Genomic DNA, 12,992 nt, shown 5'->3' with positions numbered 1-12,992 from the left:
TAAGGCCAAAGTTATGCAGTTGATTTAAAGGCTGTTATGTTGTATTTTTCTACTTTCATCTTATTTGTATTTGCTATTAACATATCGACAAATGTTGTTAAATGTAAATATAACTACAAAATTTTGGAAATTTTTATCCTGTACAACTTAGATTTAAGACAGTATTACATTGCCCACCTAGGCCTATCAGATTATATGAATGCGTTGTGCCTGTGCTTCCTGACATGGGCAATTGATCCACCATCTTCAGTGTTAATGAGCAAATACATCGGACCTCTGGGAATCTCAGAGAGCAAACATGGAGGAAATGGGCAGGGACTGGTGGTGGGTGGTGCTCGATGGGAATGTGGATCGGCCGTGTGGCGTGCTGATATAGTCCGCCCAGTTGCGATAACGTTGTGTCGAATGCCGAAGCCGGCACGGTAGGTCAGCGTGTTCGGTCAGAGGGTTAGCTGCCCTCTGTAATAATAATTATAATTACTGAGTTATTGGATCGACGATGAACTTGAAGCTGCGGATTCTGCGTGGTTTCTGTTCTTTCCGGCATGTACGAAAGAACAGACACCACGCCTTCATATAATAAGGACTAAAATGTTCACTAAATATTAGCTATAAAGTGTGTAGCTTAAGAGGTATAAGCCCTTGTTCATCTTCGGAAATGTGAAACATCTTCATACTGAACGAGAGCTCATAGCTCATAAGGTATGCATTTTAGAGCCGATATTTAGAGCGCACATTCATCTCTTGTTCTGGTCCATGTTACCTCCTCCCAAAATATGAAAAGCAAAGAGGTTGCAATAGAAGAGATGTGTTTCACAGTATCGAAGGCGAACAAGTATGCCCTTTAGAGTCAATGCTTACTAAACTTTTTTCGTTTGTTGGTCCATTCTGCCACCTGCGGAAATTTGTTGGTGGAGTTCGTGTTCACCTTATCTATTCTTGAAAATTCATAACGGAAAAAGTCACAACAGCGAGGAACGATTGTGCGGCGTAAACGAAAGTCGGTAGGATTCGCACAATTTGTGTGGACGTCAGCTACGGTTCGCTGTTCGAACCTTGCTTAATGTACTACAACATAGCTACAATAAGACATATGATCGGATGTCTATACAAATGTCCGCTGGTATGCGCTAAACTGAAACATATTAACCCCATGTTCCTATCTCAAATAGGATCCGAGCACCAAACATCATTCAGCCCGCACTCTTGCCAGACATTGTCAGACATATTTGTTGGTAACGTAATCAGATTTGTATTTTCAGGACTATTTTTGATGAAGTGCACTATAAAAAGAAAAAAGAAAACTCATTGTAAAGGCGGCGTATTTTGAGCCAGATACCTGACGAGCTGATTAAGGTTGGTTAAAATGGCTCTGAGCACTATGCGACTTAACATCTGGGGTCATCAGTCGCCTAGAACTTAGAACTACTTAAACCTAACTAACCTAAGGACATCACACACATCCATGTCCGAGGCAGGATTCGAACCTGCGACCGTAGCAGTCGCGCGGTTCCGGGCTGAAGCGCCTAGAACCGCTCAGCCACCAGCGGCCGGCTAGCTGATTAAGGACCAAGGGGCTCCATCTGGGAATGTTCGAGGGAGGGTTTCCAGTCTCGACAACTGATTTGCAACTAGAGTAAACTTTTCGGAAACCTTGAACGGAAGTAGGCGATTGGAGCTTTTTAGTGTAATTATGGGACCGTATGTCTACTCGCCAGTGGATATTCGAGTATGTATGTGCGTAACGAAGTAAAGCAGATGACTGGCTCGACGTATCCGGTATACCTATTTAGACGTTTTCACTAAACACTAAGAAAGAATAGATCGTGCAGTAGCGAGTTTCATCTACATTTACCTCACTACTCTGTTATTCACAATTAAGTGCCTGCTATTTCTCTACCGTTCCACTCGCAAACAGCGCGGAGGTCTTCGGGTCTTCGGGTATGAGCTCTGATTCTTTTTATTATGATGATTATTTCTCCTTATCTAGGTGGGCGTCAGCAAAATGTTTTCGTATTAAAAGGAGAAAGCTTGTGATTGTGATTTCATAACAAAACCCTGCCGAAACGGAAAACACTTTTGTTTTAAAGACTGCCACCCCCATTCGGTAACATATCCGTGGCACTCTCTCCCCTATTTCGACACAACACAAAGCGAGCTGCCTATTTTTGAACTTTTTTGATGTTCTCCGTTAGTTCTATACGATGCGGATTCCACACCACGCAACAGTACTCCAGAAGAGGACGGACAAGCACAGTGTGGGCAGTCGCTATAGTAGGCCCGTTGCAATTTTCTATATGTTCTGCCAATAAATTGCAGTCTTTTGTTTATCTGCGAGGGTTATCACAGTCACGAGTTTGCTCAAGAGAGCCCGCTGTACACATTAGGGTGGAGAATAAAAAGTCAAAACAAATCTGTAGCTGAACCGGAACAGTATAGCATTTTACAGTCGAGTACATTCGGGATATCGGACCGGCTGACTTTGCATCATCATCGCTTAACGCGCAGTATGGTTGTGGCAGCAGCAGCTATACCGTTCTTTGTTGTACACGTTTCAGCGTTTTCAGTTAACGTGCAGTACTCAGTATGTTTTTCAGGATCGTAGTAGCCTAGCCACTTTTCTTCGTCAGATTTAGATTGCCTCTTGTTTAAAGTAACACGACATACAAGGAGAAAAGGAATGAAAAGTAATCACTAAAGTTCAGCAAACGGCTACAGCGGTCGTGCGCAACTGAAGGTGACAGTTCTGTGTTTGTTGTTAAGTTGTACTCTGAAACTGCGCGTAACTGAACTTCGCGCTAACAGTCTGAAAATTGTCTGACTCCTAAATTCCGATTACACTTGCAGCTTTAGAATCGGCGTAGTTGCCCTACTTTGAAACATTAAACTATTTATGCAGGCTGCCGGCCGAAGTGGCAGAGCGGTTCTATGCGCTTCAGTCTGGAACCGGGCGACCGCTACGGTCGCATGTTCGAATCCTGCCTCGGACATGGATGTGTGTGATGTCCTTAGGTTAGTTAGGTTTAAGTAATTCTAAGTTCTAGGGGCTGATGACCTCAGATGTTAAGTCCCATAGTGCTCAGAGCCATCTGAACCATTTTTATGCAGGCTACTTTTTAGGAACGTTATTTTAAGTAATCTGGAAACGCATCTGACTGTCTGTAAATTAGATTACCTAAAAGAATGATTCAGATGAATGATTAACTGTTACGTAATTTAAATGAGCCCTATTACAATAATGCATAATGTTGAATTTACATGAAATTTCACTAACAGAAAACGATTCCTTGACTATGCTCTGGCCGCATATATGATATGAGCTGAAATAAATCACTGCGGCGTTGTTTGCCTTCTTATCTCATTTCTTTTAAGCTTCTGTTTTAGCAGATTAGTTTCTAATTGTCTTTTTGAAATTATTAATTGCTGGTGATGCAAAAGTGTAAGGCGTGGCGCTGAAAATTTTCCAAACCATATTTTTCTTTGAACAGTGGGAATTTATTCTTTGAAATATTTGTAAATGACAGAAGGAAGTACTTTGAAATTATATTCAGTCCTTTAAACTGGAACTAAAGTGAACAATCAGCATTGGCTCTCTCCGTATTGTCAGATACCATGATTCAAATTTCAGAAAAAACGTTTTGACTACAAAAATTTGTTGTATTGGATTCCTAACACAACAGGCCTACTATTTAACTAATTTAAATAAGGTTAGGCTAATTAGAAAACTGAATACGAGATTGATAGTTCTCCCTGATTACCAACAAGTACGTACTATTCTACACAATGAAATTTTGAACGGCAATAATTACTGAATTCACGCTTGCACCTAACAAACTCAAAATAAGTTACTTTTCCGAAGTGCAGTCTCTTTCTACTATCATCTTAAAAAACACTTTTCATGCTCTGGTTACATTCCATGGAACAGCTGAAATTACTATTCAAGCTGCTCATTCCCTCATGATACAACACCCTCTCTCCACGACTCAACAACTACCAACGCTGCGTTTCGAAAAATGGTTCAAATGGCTCTGAGCGCTATGCGACTTAACTTCTGAGGTCATCAGTCGCCTAGAACTTAGAAATAATTAAATCTAACTAACCTAAGGACATCACAAACATCCATGCCCGAGGAAGGATTCGAACCTGCGACCGTAGCGGTCGCTCGGTTCCAGACTGCAGCGCCTAGAGCCGCTCGGCCACTCTGGCCGGCGTTGCATTTCGACTAGGCTGTTACCTACTTGCTTGCCCGCGCTTTACTCACTAATGCAACCTGAAAACCAGATCCTGTGTTCGCTCATTTGTTCATCATGCAAAGATGTAAAAGTTACAACATTCCGAATAAACTGATAATTGTATTTACATTAAAAGATGAAACAAGTGGTACATAACAAACATACTCTGATTTACTAAATTTGCGCTTAATGTATGTACGCTTCAAATGTGGTTAACGGCGCCCGAGGTACCAGAGCGATGTAACAGTGAACAGAGCAGGTATGCCCAATTGCTGAGGCAGCTCGTCGCAAAATATTTGCGGTCAGTAACTTAATTCAGAACAACTAGCTATGAAATATTACTCTAATCAAATGTTCAAACATGTTTGCGCAATTTTGTTACATTTTCTCCTCTCTGCGAACATAATTAAGTAATGATGTTTGTCGACTGTGAAGATCGTGTATCGACTTCTCACCCTCCTATGATACTGCATTCTTTCCGTTCAATCGTCTCAGACCCCACACAGCCTTAAAAGTCTTTTATGACTTAATCCAACCATACCTTCCGCTTTCTACTAAACTTTTCCGTCATGACAGGTCTGGTTTAAGTTTTTCAGGCGTGAGAATCATTTGACCAGCTCATCGAAGACTTTTTGTCTCACGTTCTTGCATCACTTCCGACAGTTTTTAGCCCTGCGTTCTCTTTCAGTCTTCAAGATGTTACGGTAAAATGTTTTGGTAAACAAGGATTATTCGTTGTAGCATCAGTGTAACCGTAATGGCATCAGATGCTGTTTTTGAAGTTTTTCTGCATTAGTGTGTGAGATCACAATCTGTTTCACACTGAAAGAAATTTTGATGCGTTTATAATCCATTGTTTACCTTCTAAATGTAGGTTTTTACCGTTCTTGTATATATCACACCCTGGTAAATCTCGAACTCGAACTTCCAGTGGAGCGTTCTTCAATGCTTCTCTGCGAGGCACCATCGTCGCTAGCTTGGGACTACGTATTCCCGTATGCTTGCATTGTAATCTGGGTCAACAATGTCTCCACCAGCTAGGACTGAGGCTCCACAAATATCATGATGCATCTGCAAATGCTAACATATGATGTCCATCCGTGAAATAGGCATTCTTCCTGTTACTGCCAATTTCAATGATAAAGTAAGGAAAAGATCGCATATGTTTTGTTAAAGGTTCAAATTATACGAAGAACGCCTGAAACATTGTGAGAACGTAGAAATTCTTTACATCACTTGCAGATGCCAATTGTATAGCCTACTTATCTGAATTTTTATGGAAATAAATTCTGTTCCTTTTTGTACACTGAAGAGGTGTGACAAGGTCTTCTACAAATGTTGCAGGTGTTGCTCATGGAGATGATTTGCTGTACCTCTTTTCGAACAACTCTTACTATATGATACCTGGCGAGAGGCCGGCGAAGGATATGGAAGTAGTTAAGGCCATGACCAAACTCTGGACGAATTTTGCAAAAACTGGGTAAGTAATCGTTAAGACTTAATGTAACGTTTAATAGAAAATACGTTTCCTCAAAAGAAACCGGACTGACTATGACGTACAAATGAGGGCCGATGGAAGTGAAAGATTTACTTGGGTCAGAATGTCTTCTGGGAGAGCACTTACCTGGCAAATATATAGAGATTTTCTCTCGGAATATACCAGGATTACCTGGATTTTAATGTAAGACTGGAATACAATACAGGGTATCTCAAAAGGTATGTTACAACTTATATTACAGAATACAAACTAATTAAGATACACCATGTTTGGCTTAAATGACACACAGCCTCACAAATTTTTTATACTTTTCAGTCAGTTTCAACAAGTGCGCCTTTGGCGACACCCACACTATCCAGTCTGAAATGAAGCTCTATCCTCACTCTGTGCAATATCCGCATCAACTTTGTTAATGACAGCAGTGATTCGGTTCTTTAAATCACTGATGTGGTTGCAGTACGTTTGGTAGGCTCTGTACTTGACATACCTTCTTATAAAGAAGTCCATTAGTGTAATGTTGGGTGACCTACGAGGCCAGAGAATTGGACCATCCCTGCCAATCCAGCGATTTGGAAACATCTGGTCTACAACATCTCGCACAGGCTGAACCCGACGTAGTGGTGCAACGTTTTGTTGGAAAATGTCTGTGTGTTGGCTGTCAGCCAGTTGTAGTAACGCATATAGCTCTAGGATTCAAAATAAGTGTTAGAATTAACCGTCTATGAGAAAAAAGTTCATACAAGGCGACCAAGTATCAAAAAACACCATACATTCTGTTTCGGGCTTTAACGTACCCCTGGCATCATAGTATGCATGTTGGTTGTGTCCCAGACGCGAAAATTGTATTGTTACACCTTGTCACGCACGGATAATGTTGCTTGGTCAGAAAACGAGAGAGTAATCAGAAAGTATCCATCCTCCTCTATACGATGAAGGTCGTCCACAGCGCATTCCATGCGTTGTGACTTGTCACCTGGCTTCAGTGCGTGCAACGGTTCAATCGGAATGGATACATCCGTAACCGTTCGCTAGGGATTCATATCTCCTGCGAAGCCCTTCGGTGTGGTGGTGTGTTTGGAATTTCCGGGCGTTCAGCAGCAAGGATGTCAAAACTTCCTGGTAGATTAAAACTGTGTGCCGGACCGAGAGTCGAACTCGGGACCTTTGCCTTTCACGGGCAAGTGCTCTACCATCTGAGCTACCCAAGCACGACTCACGCCACATCTTCACAGCTGTACTTCTGCCAGTACTTCCATAGCTGTGAAGACGGGTTGTGAGTCGTGCTTGGGTAGTTGAGATGGTAGAGCACTTTCCCGTGAAAGGCAAAGGTCCCGAGTTCGAGTCTCTGTCCGGCACACAGTTTTAATCTGCTAGGAAGTTTCATATCAGCGGACATTCCGCTGCAGAGTGAAAATCTCATTCTGGAAGCAAGGATGTCAGCGCCCACGACGCTCTCTAAAGAGACTTTTACGGTGAAAAGGCAACCGTATCCATTCTGTACGGGCTTCACTTGTTCCAGGTCGTCCAGTATGCTGCTTCACAGCAACGCTTCCTGTCCGCATAAGATTCCTGTACCACCGGCGTATCGATGTCCACGAGAGTGGGTTCTTCGTATATCGTGTTGGAAATCCCTTTAACTTGTACGTCCAGCTGAGTCTGGAAAAGTCATCCCGCACAATCAGCCTTTTCTTGAACCATTGTCGTCACGCTCCACTCTCAACAACCTGGAATAGAAACAAACAAAAGGACTAAGGTTGTGGCTCACCTTTTCAGATATCCTATTGTAGGCTTCATAGCCTTGCAGTTAAGAGTGTATGACCAGTGAAGTGAAAAGGATTAATGGAGACGTGACTCAGGCTTGTTGAGTACTCTTGTGGTTGCTCGGATGATGATTGCAGAAATACTTTGCAGGCCATTAACATGGAAACACAATGGAGGCAGCGTACAATAAACGTCGAATTGGCATGAAGTGTACTAAAGACTTGGATATGCATGTGATCAGGTTTCAGCACAACCGCACGAAGTATGAGCACTGTCCAATCACATTAATGCTACAGCCTGTTAAAAGCCTGAATAACCAACTTTTGAAGAACGAACCGCTGCGAGACTTGCAGTAATAATGTCAGCGAGATTCAGTAAGTTAATGCGCCCAGGAGATTCCAGTGCCGTGGCCAACTGCTATAGGTACAGAATGAGATTTTCACTCTGCAGCGGAGTGTGCGCTGATGTGAAACTTACTGACAGTTTAAACTGTGTGCCGGGCCGAGACTCTAACTCGGGACTTCTCCTTTCGCGGGGAAGTGCTCTGCCAACTGAGCTACCCAGGTATGATTCACTATCCGTCCTAACAGCTTCAATCGGTAGAGCACTTGCCCGTGAAAGGCAAAGATCCCGAGTCTCGGTCCGGCCCACAGTTTTAATCTGTCAGGAAGTTTCATGTCGGCGCACACTCTGCTGCAGAGTGAAAATCGCATTCTGGAAATATCCCCCAGGCTGTGCCTAAGCCATGGCTCCGCAATATCCTTTCTTCCTGGAGTGCTAGTTCTACAATGTTCGCAGAAGAGCTTATGTGAAGTTTGGAATGTAGGAGACTAGGTACTGGCAGAACTGAAGCTGTGAGGACTGGTTGTGAGTAGTACTTGAGTAGCTCACTTGGTAGAGCACTTGTTCGAGTCTCTGTAATCTGTCACCAAGTTTCAACTACTATAAATTTCTCGGTTAAGGACCCATGGTGCGAACAGCCCATGGAGGCGGTCACACAGGTTCTCGATTAGGTTTAAATACGGGTTTCATGGCTCTTCGAGCCACACATTTACACAATAAACTGTATGACACATTGCATTGCTTCGTTGGTAGATGCCGTCGTACCGAGGAAAAGTAAGATTGCATGTACGGGTGGACATGGTCGCTAAGGACAGGCAAATTTGTGTTGATCCATTGTGCCCTCCAGCTTGACGAGATCACCCAGGGAATACTCTCCAGCTTGTAACCTTCCGACCATTCTTGCTGGGTGTTTGGTTTGTGACGTTTCACGGCGTACACTCCAACAGCCATCGATCCGATGGAGCATAAAACGTGATTCATCTCAAAAGGCCACTCCATGGACTTCCAGTTGTAGTATTTGGGTGCAAATTCCAACCTTCGTCGTCTATGAACAGCGTTCAGCATGTGTGCGTGAACCAGACACGTGCTGCCGAGACCCGCACACAGCAATATTCCCTGAACGGTCATTGGGAGTCCCTTGAAATAACAGGGTGGCCATTTCTCAACAGCTGCACGCTAAGTACCTAAAAACATCTCCGCTACTGTCGTTCACCCTGTCATCTGCGGCCCGTGGTGCACTACAGCTGCTTCGGCGTCGGTTTTGGATAGCGCCATTTCACCATGCACGGTATACTTTAATTCACGGCCGCAAGCGAAAAGTTTAAGAAATTAGTTGTTTCGGAAATTATTCCGCCCTTGGCCAGGAAGCCAGTGACCAGGTACTTTTGGACGTCAGATAAATCGTCCCTCCCCCCCCCCCCCTCCCCCCAACACGCTTAATATACCTTCTACCTGCCGTCCGCGAGTGGTTATTGAACGTGACGTCGAACACAGACGCTCGTCATATTAACGTGTCTTGATCTTGTAATGAAAACACCGTCTGTATTCTCTGTATCAGGATAGATAATGCGCCAGACTTCTCATTCAGGAATGACGTTTGCCGGCCGAAGTGGCCGAGCGGTTCTAGGCGTTACAGTCTGGAACCGCGCGACCGCTACGGTCGCAGGTTCGAATCCTGCCTCGGGTATGGATGTGTGTGATGTCCTTAGGTTAGATAGGTTTAAGTAGCTCTAAGTTCTAGGGGACTGATGACCTCAGAAGTTAAGTCCCAAAGTGCTCACAGCCATTTGAGCCAGCAATGACAATTGTATTCTGTCAATAAAATTCTTCTGGGTTTGAGGCCGCATTGTCATCTGTAAAATTCCAACGTTGCGGCGACTGTTGCAAGGCGCCTTGCTCAGGGTGTATTGCAGTTAGCAATAAACCCTGAGGAAGGCGCCTTGCAACAGTCGCCGAAACGTCGGAATTTTACAGATGACAATGCTGCCTAAAACCCAAAAAATTTTTATAGACTGTGACGACGGCCGTGGAAGCCTACGTTTACACATTTGTATTCTGTTTGCTTGTCATACGATATGAAGGAGAAATGTGACGGAATTCGACAATGGCTGAATTGTGTGGTGTGGAGACTGCGATACTGCTTATATTGCTCGTCTCTTTGGACTGTATCCTACAACTATCATGCTGTAAGAGACTGTCATATCTCTGGCTTGGTTGCGGAGTATCTTTGCGGGCAGCCGCGTCCGTCGAGTCGAGCGCGGGACACGGAACTGTTATGTTGTGAAGTGTGTTGCTCTGCATGTGAGAGGCATTGTTAGTACGGAAGTTGAAGTGTTGCTACAAGTGCTATTATGGTAAAGTGATGATATTTGGAAATGGTTCAGAGGAAAGTGCGTCAAGAAATAATTGAAAATGAGCAGTGCCGTAAATAACATATTAATGTATCCTCTCGTTGCGTGTCGCACAGCACCGATCATCCGCGCTGTGTTCGGTCTCCCGGAATGAATTAGTGTGAATCAGCAAAAAATAGTTACAATAAGAGAGTGCAGTCAAGTGCCAGTGTCCTATAACAAGCGTGAGGATGTGCGTTCGGTCATCGTTCCGCATTTATCAACAATCAGCCGCGCCGCGACGGTTACGCGCACGCTCGTACATGTGAGAACTAGGAAACTGAAAAATTAACTCTATAATCAGTGTTATATCACTACTAGTGTCAAAGAGGACTATTACCACATATCCGTATGTGCGATGTGTGACGAGTGTAACAACTTTCGTTCGATTATTCGGCTACCGCATCATCAACAATCACCCGCGTCGTGTTGGTTACGGGTACGCTCGTCTGAGTGACATTGTAGACAGATAATCATAAAGATAGTTAATTGGGATAAACAACCTGTGGTTCCTTATCGTCGGAGAATATAGATGTTCATACCAGACGTAGGACAGTGTTGTGCTTGACGTTGAGTGGCTCCCCTAAACCCGCTTGCATATTTTGATAGATAATTTCAGGCAAGCCAGCAGCAGAGTGGAGCAGAACAATACGACAGGGCGCACGGTCAAGAAACGACAAACAGTTTAAGCGTCCCCCACCCCCATTTGTACTCCTGGGCGTGTTACAATGCGAGTGTGGAATCGATGGATTCAGGTGGGTCATATTTTTTGTATTGGGCCTGGAAGGCGGCGCGTGGGTCTGCTCCTGAGATCTACAAAATAGGCCGAATGAAGGAAGCGAGTAAGAGCAGGTGATGTAAAGCACTTCGGTACTGCAAGTAAAGTTAAAGCACCTTTACTGGTGTATAAGTATGTACTTAACTTTTAGTACAGATGAGTACGTAGGTGCTAAGCCGTTCATGTATCAAAACTAACTGTTACTATTAGTTACAAAGGCAAAGTCTGTAATGGCTAACCCACTGTACAAGTAGAAGCTAATTTGCTTGGTCGTCTGCTCTTGATCAACTGGGCTGAAAATAGAGCGGCGCTCGTTGAGCTCCACAGCGTTGGCCAGAGGGCGCTGTGGTCGGTGCAGTTGGTCCGCTCTCGTAGTGCCAACCTACGAGCGTGAACCTACGCTGTGGCATCGGAACTATCAATACCACAATACTGAAAGGCATTAAGGATCTCAACCGCCTACGCGACATATTGCTCGCTCGAATGCAAATCGTACAGCCACGTCACATTCTAGGAGTCAGAATATAAGCCTGTTTGGAGCAAGTCAAACATCGACATGGACAGTGCGACGATGTCACGTCAGAACGATAACCACTGTACTGGTTTCCCCTACTGCGGCGGCAGAGAGATTGGTATGCCCAATGACATTATTGGACACTTGGGTATTGCCACGTCGTCTTTTCAAATCCGTTCCTTATACAACATCCAAACGGACATATATGCATGTGAGGAGGTTCCCTGCAGAATGAATGCTACCAGTCTACATTCGTCACCACGTCCAGCACTTGTGATCAGATTGAACGGCCTGTTTTACACACCACCCTCCTCCCTGGTTCGCAAAGCCATTAATTGGAAAGACATTACACGTGTGATGTGTTAAGGCAGGTGTATTTGCCCGATATTCGAGAGCTCCATAACGCTATTTTTGAATAAGATAAAGCAAGACTTCTTGTTGCCCGTTCGGTCTTCATCTGTATAAAATAATGTTCGTTTCTCCAGTGGTTAGCACTTACTCCATGTCTTCCATCCACTGAAAATGCACGGTAGAATCCTATTAACGTGATCGCCGCTTATTTTCGACGTCAGCGTGCAATAACAACACACAGACGACAGGTACCGCCACTAACAGTGGAGGGTTTCAAGGGACGCGTAAAAACAGTGCAGTCTCTATAACCCGGAAAGTGAGCCATTTATCTCACGTCCAAAAGTGCATGATCATTTGCTTTCGTGCCAAGAGTGGAAGTATTTCCGAAACGGCGAAGTTTGTGAACTGTTCGCGTGCCGCTATGATAAAAATAAATCGTGTATGGCAAATACCAGACTGAAGGCACGACGAGCCACAAGTGACATGGGTGAACGACGGTCTTAGAGATGTGTATTGGTGAATAGACGTGCAACTGTTTAGCAACTGACCTCCAACATTATAAGGTTGGGGGTTAGTTTTTTGCTTGCTTATTCTTGAATTGAGAACAACTGTGTGAGGTGAAATAACAAGTTTAATGCTCCAATCTTTCTCACCAAATTACAGCTTTTCACACAGTTTTCAAATCACCAACATAAAAACGGCGCAATGAACAATGCATCTTGCCAACATCAAAAAGTGAAATAAGTTTATACACAACAATGTTAAATATTAACTCTCTGAAAGATCATTAATCTTAAGTACAGTATTATGGAAATTTAATTGGAAGTTTCTTTACATTAATCCTAAACACAATAATATGAAAGTTTAATTGGACATTTCTTTACAAAATTGCTCCTACACATACGTTATGATGTTGGTCAGTACTACGAAAATCGTCCGATTCCGGTTCAAAGTTCGGTACTATTTAGGATGACAATCAAGTCTACGGTGGATGGCTAGTCAAGTGAAAAATTTGAGCGCAAGATTACCCAAGGCCGCTCGAATTTACAGTTGATGCACTTGGTGAACCAGCAAAGTTTACGCCTCTGCACTCGTTATTTACCTTATGCTCCAACCTGCTGTTGTC

General features: G+C 43.7%; 1 protein-coding gene across 3 annotated transcripts in view; it reads left to right on the top strand.

The window, feature by feature from the left end:
• LOC126354705 (juvenile hormone esterase-like) overlaps positions 1-12,992 on the top strand; it is a 294,899-nt gene that overhangs the window by 263,580 nt on the left and 18,327 nt on the right. For 2 of the 3 annotated variants that reach the window (XM_050004528.1, XM_050004527.1), the window contains exon 9: positions 5,577-5,712. The exons of the other annotated variant lie outside the window; for it this stretch is intronic. In XM_050004528.1, the coding sequence (XP_049860485.1) occupies positions 5,577-5,712 (136 nt within the window). The remainder of the gene's footprint in view (positions 1-5,576; positions 5,713-12,992) is intronic. 3 annotated transcript variants of the gene reach the window in all.

This window comes from Schistocerca gregaria, chromosome 3 (assembly GCF_023897955.1).
Source record: "Schistocerca gregaria isolate iqSchGreg1 chromosome 3, iqSchGreg1.2, whole genome shotgun sequence".
Lineage (NCBI taxonomy): Eukaryota > Metazoa > Arthropoda > Insecta > Orthoptera > Acrididae > Schistocerca > Schistocerca gregaria.
This window is presented reverse-complemented; position numbering and strand designations above follow the sequence as displayed.